General features: G+C 39.6%; 1 protein-coding gene across 1 annotated transcript; it reads right to left on the bottom strand.

Moving 5' to 3' along the window:
• Nucleotides 1-3,519: 3,519 nt before the first annotated feature.
• Nucleotides 3,520-4,168, bottom strand: LOC128117375 (peptidyl-prolyl cis-trans isomerase A-like). The gene has a single exon (XM_052749276.1). The coding sequence runs from the start codon at nucleotides 4,140-4,142 to the stop codon at nucleotides 3,648-3,650; it is 495 nt and encodes a 164-aa protein (XP_052605236.1). The 5' UTR covers nucleotides 4,143-4,168; the 3' UTR covers nucleotides 3,520-3,647.
• Between the last annotated feature and the right edge of the window lie 5,140 nt (nucleotides 4,169-9,308).

Here is a 9,308-nt window from a genome sequence, read left to right as displayed (position 1 = left end):
GGGCAACCCGCTTTCAGAGGCCTTCTGACAACGTGGTGATTTTCTTCGGCGGCACAGGGAGACTCATACTGAGAAGGCTTGTACAAAAATGTAATGGAATCCTATAACCTTTGGCTTGTTTTATCAAGAGGTTATTACATGAAAACATGATTTATTAAAGTTCATCTCATGGCACGCATTTCAAAGGCTTAAACACAAATTTATCTTAAAAAAACACAAAAGTAAGAAGAAATAGTAATTTTACAACCCAACATAATGAATTTTCAAAATCTCATTTTTGTATCATAAGTGATTAATCAATAATGACTGTCAATTGAATCAATTATCTTTTGAACCAATGAATTTCCCTTAATTTGTATCTTGAGCTTCTGAGAAGAGCAAAATGTATATTTCTGTATACTGTGGAAAAATTTTCTTCATATATAGGCAACTGAACATATCAAAATCCTTGTCAGCCATTTGTATTGGCCTGGCAACAATCACTGACATGAATCCATGGTGCAAAAATGCGTGAAAATTATTTCACCTACCTAGTAGTTTTACAGTCTCTTCAGCTGTTGAAACAATCTGCAAGGCTGTTATTAGTGACAACCATCACAAGGAACTTTATGGTTCCCTGAAACAGTTAATGGCTTTGTTGACATTGTAAATATAGAACATGAGCTCTACTTTTGGTAGCTCTTAACAGGCGCACGAGAAAAAAATATACCTCAAAGCATGCGAAAGACTTTCTGCCTACACTTCAGACTAAGGCAGACCACAAGTAGATCAACTCCGGTAGGAAGAAGTCAAAGATTCCCATGTCTTCAACCAACAATAATGAAATCTTGGAAGCTACATTTGTGACTTAATTTCTACATACTTTCCACGTTTCAGCTCCTCTGGGTTGCCATGCATGCCTCTAGTCAGACGTCGTTTCTTCATTTCTGTTTATTTTGGAATTCCTGCAGAATGAAACTACGGTGTTGTAGCAGGAATCTTAGAAGGTCTTATTAATAAAAACAAACCCAGGAGCCAGGTATTGGGATGAACGCTGAAATGATCAGAGAAGCAGAACAAAGCCACAGCTTCCTCACCTCGTCAATTACTCAGCTGATCCTGTTTCCTCAGACTGGAAGCCTCTGTGTCCTCATCCAGATGGGTCTCAGCTGAACTGCTGCTCAAAAGCCTGAAAGCTTAACCAAGCTATAGTTCCTCGTCCTCACGCCTTAAATACCTTTCTGCCTCCTGCCATTACTTCCTGGGATTAAAGGCGTGAGTCACCATGCTTGGCTGTTTCAGTGTGGCCTTGAACTCACAGAGACCCAGGCAGATCTCTGCTTCTGGAATGCTAGGATTAAAGGCGTGTGCTACCACTGCCTAACCTCTATGTTTAATATTGTGGTTGTTCTGTTCTCGAACCCCAGATAAGTTTATTAGAGTGCACGATATATTTTGGGGAATGTAATATCACCACATGGTGTCAGAACTCAACATATTTTCTGAAACATTGCATCCTCCTGTGCTTGTGAAAATCTGCCCCTGCGTGTAATCTTCCACTCATCTTCCTGCAAGATCTTCCCTATGCCCATCACATTCTTAAGCTTCTGTTTTCCTGAACTATTTGCTGCTCTTGAATTAGAAATGTCTTGCTCTGGTAGGCCTTTTTGGCATACTCTTAGTCTGCCATCTACATGATGTTTACTCTATCTACTCTTTATCTGAATACTTCTCAAATGACTTTATCATGTTTAATTGACTTCCTGAAAGTCTGTCCTGACCACACACAGGCCGTCTGAACCAGTGCAATTACCTTGATCGAAATACTCAGTTGCATTTAGAATTCTGCAGAGTGTAATTGTTTGCTTTGCTTTGACTTCATTTTTTTTTCCAACCAGGGTACGGCACTTGGAATAAATATAATAAATTAATATAATGTCAAGATTTAGATGACAACCTTAATGTCTTAGTCATCTAAGAACCAGCTTCAAGTTGTTCACGAAGTAATAAATGACTCTGGACCTGAGTTCACAGGAGATGCCTCCTCCCAGCCAGCTCACTGGATACTTAGGTTGACAGATTTAGAGTAAGCATTAAAACTTCTGAAGCAGCTAAAGTTAGAGTGCTGGAGAGGAGATGGAAAACCTGGGGCATATCTTAGCTAAGATTTTACGGCACATTCTGTCAGAGATAGCCCGAGAAGGTACATCTATATGAGGCCCTGCTTATCGTTCTTTTCTCCTGTAAAATCATCATCCTACCTTTATGACTAATTCCCAGGGGTGTAGGATGTTCATGTGTTCATTTTGACTATCTATAAATTGATACTTCTTGAATGGAGACACTCTAAATCCAAAGCATATTTTATCATTAGCCCTGATGCCCTACCACAGTCCAATCTATTTTATTCTGTACTACCAAACAGCTGCTGGCACCCACCAAGAGCATCTGGTTCCATTTCCTGTTGGCAAGGGCCCCATTAGCAGTAAAACAGCTAATGCCTTTTAGATGGCCTCATGATTATAGTTTTTATTGGTACCCCAGGTAATTGAGTTAATAAATTTAATTGCTAGTGCTGACACTTCCTCAACCCTCCTCCTCTCCTTAACATCTTTCCTAGCTACTCTCAGAAAAAAAAAATGGAGAGAGAGGAAAATTCAGAGAAACCATTAATAAGAATATGCATCTAATGGGACAGATGACCTCACAAAACACTTCTGAATGACTTGAAAATGTCACTGGGCCCACCCCAGTTTGTTTATGGCAGCATGTGGTACCATGACTCACGATTACTACCCTGATCCTTTCAAGATAATTTATAGAACCATGCACATGACACTGAGCAATACCTAGAGTGTACAGTGTGCTGTCACAAAAGTTTCCAGGGTAGTATTTATAGCTACATAGGAGAATATGGGCACAGGTTCCTGCATTTCTCAACAAATAATTCATATACTACACTGTAAATCACAGTGAAATATTACATATTACACAATAAAACCACAGCAGAGAAGAGACCATTGATAACTGAAATCTTCTCTTGGGAGACATTTTTAATATTTTGCTGAAAGAAAAACAGATCTTGAACTATAATGCATATTTCTCTCACGATGGCAGTCTCCACGATGGCAGTCTCCTCGATGTCTCTCTTTTTGTTTGGTTTGGTTTGGTTTGTTACTCCATGAAACTTCCCACTGGGTAATGCCATATGCCACATTACTTCTGCAACACCAGATTAAAAGCTTCATTGAAATATTGTAAAACATCAAAAAAAAATGTACTCAATTGCTGAATTAAGAGAGCTTAGTGTAAACACCAAGGGCTCAGACATTCAGTATCACAATTTATATCAGCCAACAAACATGCATTATCCAGATTGCTTTCATGCCTGACTCCAGCTCAATGACCCCTTAAATTCCTTCCAATGATCACCAGGCTCCCGTCTCTAGGCTCACTCTTTTCTTTTTTCTTACTTAGTTTTTATTCATAATCATAAACTTAACTCTGCAATCCAGCTAGACTTGGGAGGGGAATGAGGAGAATATGGAACCCAGAGAACTTCAGTGAGAGCAGAGATTACAGGGTACTGCAAGCCGATGGGGTGGGGGTGCTCTCCTGAGCTACAGAAGGAATGGTCTGGTGGGTAAGAAGCCCACAAGTCGAAAGAATTACAGTTGTCCACAGTCGGAAATGGTGATCTTCTTGCTGGTCTTGCCATTCCTGGACCCAAAACGCTCCATGGCTTCCACAATGTTCATGCCTTCTTTCACCTTCCCGAAGACCACGTGTTTGCCATCCAGCCACTCAGTCTTGGCGGTGCAGATGAAAAACTGGGAACCATTTGTGTTTGGTCCAGTATTTGCCATGGACAAGATGCCAGGACCTGTATGCTTCAGGACGAAGTTCTCATCCTCAAATTTATCTCCGTAGATGGATCTGCCGCCAGTGCCATTATGGCGTGTGAAGTCACCACCCTGGCACATGAATCCCGGGATAATCCTGTGAAAGGAGGAACCCTTATATCCAAATCCTTTCTCTCCAGTGCTCAGGGCGCGGAAGTTTTCTGCTGTCTTTGGAACTTTGTCTGCAAATAACTCGAAGGAGACGCGGCCCAAGGGCTCGCCATCGGCCGTGATGTCGAAGAACACGGTGGGGTTGACCATGGCTGCAGCAAGTGGTGACAGGGGACAGCGGCATCTGCAAAGCCTCGGCTCACTCTTTTGTATAGTTGTCTGTCACTGTTGAAAACATCAACTCATATCAGGATTGGATGTGATATCCTACAGAGAACCAATCAGTAATCAATCATTTTCATAACTGTTTCAAAATATTATTGTGTTTAATTCTCACATCCCATAAGACATTGATTGCCAACTGGGGGAGGTTCCTCCTATAGCTTATTTGGCAATGCCTGGTGACATTTTGGTTTGTGATAGAGCCACTCTGGCAACTAGTGAAGTGTTCTGAGGACATTGTGGAGTGCTGAGCACATTACAAAGTACAAGAAACCCCATTGCAAAGAGAAAAAAATATTATACAGACTTTATGAACAATCACAATCAGAAACCCTACTAAAAGACACCATTTTTCCTATTATTTATAAAAGAGGAAACAGAGACTCAGAGGTAAAAGAGCTGACCAGAGTCTCACAGGGACTGTAAAGAACAGGTCATGAATATATGCTCAGTTTATCTGACACTAACATCTATCATCTTCCTACAGGACAATCTAGGTTCCAGGAGCTTTCAGAAACTAGAAAATTATGTGGAATTACCAAAGCAAAGTGCTTTAAGTGCTATATGTCCCAAATCATGCCAAATTAAGAGAACCTTTTTTGCAGCAGTCATGGTAAAAAGAAGAAGAGGAGGAGGAAGAAGAAAAGAAATCAGTGCTATTAACTCTTGAGTCATCTCTACAGGCTCCTATTATTTTTAAAAACAAATAACAAAAAATTTGCCTAGAATTTTATTTGCATGTTTTTCCTATAGTTTACAAAACATGGTCATGCAGTGAGTGTGCCTAAATTTAAAAAGAAGCAAAATGTTTCACCTTTTTTCAGTGTTAAGTTATTCAAACACTGCAGTTCGCTTGAACTAGGAAACTCATGGTAGAATTCCATAGAGGACAAGACTAAATCAACTGAGTAATAGGCCTGAATCAGGGGGCACAGGAAGACAATAAAATAACACTACTCAGAGCAAAGTCTGTTAAAATCAAAGACCAAGGCTAAGCCGGAGTTCTGTGTAGCAATGTGAGTTCCAGAAAATAAGCTAGATAAAAATACCAAATACGAGGTGAAAACTAATGACTAAAATCCCCAAAATGAGACAACTGCAATTAAAGCCAGACAAACATGTGGAATAAAGTCAGATGTGTGGAAATGAACAGGACAGAAAGAACCATAAAATACTGAAGCTGGAGAAACTTGAAGAGGCTTTGTTCTTCCATGTTGTACGCCTACAACTGGCTGGAGTGGAGCACAAGCACTTTCCTCCATCTTGATCCAGTGCCTTAAGCAAAAGATAAAAAAAATTTAGATATTTTTCTAAACTAACTATGTAAAGACTTGGATTCTTCTTTAGCTGCTCATAATTACTATGGAATTCTATCAGGTGATCCTCAATCTCATACCTATGTAAATGTAACTGATTATGACACTCAGTTGAGGTTTTTTGTTTGCTTGTTTTGAAATTTAAGCTTACTGTTCAAATCTCTTAGCTATTGCAATGGTTCCCACATTATGATGAATGTGCTCTCCTATTCTTTCACTTGACAAGCATTTTCTGGTCACTGGCCACAGGCCACCAGGTAACTGGGCATGCTCTGCTGCCACCTAGAGGCAAAAGTTAATATAACTTACCTGCTACAGGATGTTCCACCATGCTAATTAAGGTGTACTATATATGAACTCGTTTAATTTTCAGCCAACATTCCCTAATATTTTAGGTAAAGAGAAAGTGCTTTTCATTAATGCTGTTTTAACTACTGGTCATGGTCTTTTACCCTTTACCTCACCTTCATTTTCCAAAGAAGCTAGAAATTTTTTTTTAATGTAAAATTTATCTTTTTTTTGGTTTTACAATCCAACCACAGTTTCCCTTCCCTCCCCTTCTCTTAGTCCTCCATGCACTCCTCCTCTTCCTTTTCTCTTCATAAAAGGGCAGGTCCCTCATGGATATCAACCAGTCATGGTATATCAAGTTGCAGAGAGGCTAGGCACGTCCTTTCCTATTAAGGTTGGATGAGACAACTGGTAAGAGGAAAAGATCGCAAAAGCAGTCAACAGAGTCAGAGACAACCCCTGTTCTCACTGTTAGAAGTCCCACAAGAAGACCAGGCTATACATATATGCAGAGAGCCCAGATCAGTCCCATGCAGGCTCCCTGGTTATCAGTTCAGTCTCTGTGAAGCCCTATGAGCCCAAGTTATTTGGTTCTGTGGGTTTTATTGTGGTGTCCCTGACCCTTTGTCTCCTACAATTCTTCCTCCCCTTCTTCTGGAGGATTCCTTAAGATCAGCCTAATGTTTGAGTTTGGGTCTCTGCATCTGTTTGCACTGGTTGTGGAGTGAAGCCTTTCTGATGACAATTGGGCTAGGCAATGATCTATGAGTACAACAGAATATCATTAGGAATCATTTCATTGACTTTTATTTGCCCGTCATATTTGGAGCTATCCTAGGCCTCTGGACTGTCCAGCATCTCTGAGTTCTGGCTCTCCAGGCAGTGTCAGGGGTAAGTTCCCTCTCATGGTATGGTTCTCAAGCTGTACCAATCAATGGTTGTTCACTCTCACAATTTCAGTGCCATCTTTATCCCAGTACATTTTTTAGGCAGGACAAATTGTAGGTCGAAAGGTTTGTGACTGGGTTGGTTTCCCACTCCCTTCATTGGAAGTCTTGCCTTGTTATAAGAGATGGCCAGTTCAGGCTCTGTATCCCCCATTCTATGAGTCTTAATTGGGGTCACCCTCATAGATTTCTGGAAGTTTCCATTGTACTAGATTTCTAGCTCTTCCCAGAGATGCCCCTTGATTCCAATAGTTGACAGTAGAAAAAGGCAAAAAGATCCGTATTTATCACCTTGCACAAAAGTAAAGTCTAAGTGGATCAAAGACCTCAACATGAACCAGATACACTGAACCTGGTAGAAGAGAAAGTGGGGAATAGCCTTGAAGGCACTGGCACAAGAGACAACTTCCTGAACAAGACACTAATTCCACAGGCACTAAGACTGATGATTAACAAATGGGACCACACGAAACTGAAAAGCTTCTGTAAAGTACGCCATCAATAGGACAAAGTGGCAACCTACAGAATGGAAAAAGATCTTCACCTACCCCACTTCTGACAGAGGGTTGATACCCAAAAACTCAAACTAGATATTAAAAAAAATAATCTAATTAAAATATGGTGTACAGATATACCAGAAAAGTCTGAACAAAAGAATTTCAAATGGTCATGAAGCATTTAAAGAAATGTTCAACATCCTTAGCCATCAGGAAAAGGCAAATCAAAATGACTCTGAGTTCCAATCTTACACCTCTCAGAATGACTAAGATCAAAAACACAAGTGACAGTTCATTCTAGAAAGGATATGGAGGAAGGGAACACCCCTCTATTACTGGTGGGAGTGAAAACTTGTACAGCTGTTCTGGAAATCAATATGATGGTTTCTCAGAATTGGCACTAGATATACCTTAATGCCTAGCTATACTACTCCTGGGCATATACCCAAAGGATCCTCAATCATAGCACAAGGAAACTTGATCACCTATGTTCATAGCAGCTTTATTATTTGTGATTAATAGCCAGAAACTGGAAACAACCATTAACTGAATAATGGATAAAAAATGTGGTACATTTACACAGCGGAGTATATTCGGGTATCAAAAACAATGACATCATGAAATTTGAAGGCAAACGGATGGATGGCACTAGAAAAGATCATCTTGAGTGAGGTAGCCCAGACCCAGAAAGATAAACATGGTATGTACTCACTTCTATGTAGATGTTAGCCATAAAAAACAACCATGCCACAATCTACAGATTCAGAGAATCTAAGTAACAAGGAGGACTCAAAGGGGTAGCATGAATCTCACTATGAAGGGGAAATAGAACAAACATCACTGGTGGATTGGGGAAGGGTTCCAGATGGGGCTGGGGTAGCCACGGGAACAGGAGGGATCAGTTCGGGGAAGGGTAGGGGGAGAGAGAATCTAGAAATTTCTATAACTTCAGGTACTTTTAAACCACAAGATCATGAAGAATTTCCAATGACAAATAGATAGATGGTAGATATACAAAATGGTTTTCCACAGTTTGTCTTTAGCACTATAGTTTAAGTAGCTCTGAAAGAAATACATATTCATCCATTTCTATGCTTTCACCAACTTGGTTATAAAATGTTTTACTAAATCTTATTTACCCACAAAGCTTATGTGTTAACAGTATAAAGAGAAGAAAATGTAACCATATTTAACCAAGTCATCATAATATTGGACAAAATTTATTTTATATTACTTTAGGGGCAATAATAGAAGTAAAAAACAGGGGATAATGGAGTAGTAATCTCTCTCTCTTTTCTTATCTCCTCTCCCTCTTTATCTCTGTTTTTCTAATTCTTTATCTTTCTTTTCCAAGAATGGATACACACAAACAAACATGAAATGTGATGCAAGTGTAAGATGGTTGGTTGATGAAGAAAATATTTCAATAGGTTTTGGGTATGACTTTTTATATCTTTCTTCTTTACTTGAAATATAGCAGAAGCAAGAAATAGAATTATACTTGTGGTTTTAAAATTGTTATTAATAGATCATTTAAACACATATTTCATGCAATGTTTAAACCTATATTTGACAAAACCTTAGTTTCCATCTTCAACCTTGTTCAGACTGCTGGGGAATTCTCTGGAACAGTGGGCATATCTCAAAGGACAATTTGTTCTATGGTAGGAATTGGGACAGACCATCGCAAGTTATTTGCTCCATCATTTTGAGGAGATTGTCTTTCCTTTGGTGTTCACCCATGAAAACTGGAGAAACAGTAGGTACCCTCCTTATCGTCACTAAGCCTCCTGAAGTCTAACTCAGATAAGACTGTACAATGGAGTCTTTAATATCTAAGGCCGCTTGTCTGGATCCACTCCCTGTTTTATAGGGAATTAGACAATCTACCATACTTAGTGGCAATAAGCCTTTGGGCTTGAGGACAGTCAATTGAGCACTTTGCTGTTTAGTTACTTCCATTTCCGTGAAGTCTTTTAAAATGCACGATTTTGTATATATTTTGTTAGGGATGTGACAACTCAGTATCAAGCAGCACAGAAT

Source organism: Peromyscus californicus, unplaced genomic scaffold (assembly GCF_007827085.1).
Source record: "Peromyscus californicus insignis strain IS unplaced genomic scaffold, ASM782708v3 Scaffold_21__1_contigs__length_65335640, whole genome shotgun sequence".
In the NCBI taxonomy this organism is placed as follows: domain Eukaryota; kingdom Metazoa; phylum Chordata; class Mammalia; order Rodentia; family Cricetidae; genus Peromyscus; species Peromyscus californicus.
Note: the sequence above shows the minus strand (reverse complement) of the source record. Positions and strands in the feature narration are given on the sequence as shown.

Coding starts and splice junctions, on each gene's coding strand:
- LOC128117375 (XM_052749276.1), bottom strand. CDS start 4,142: ATGGTCAACCCCACCGTGTTCTTCGACATCACGGCCGATGGCGAGCCC.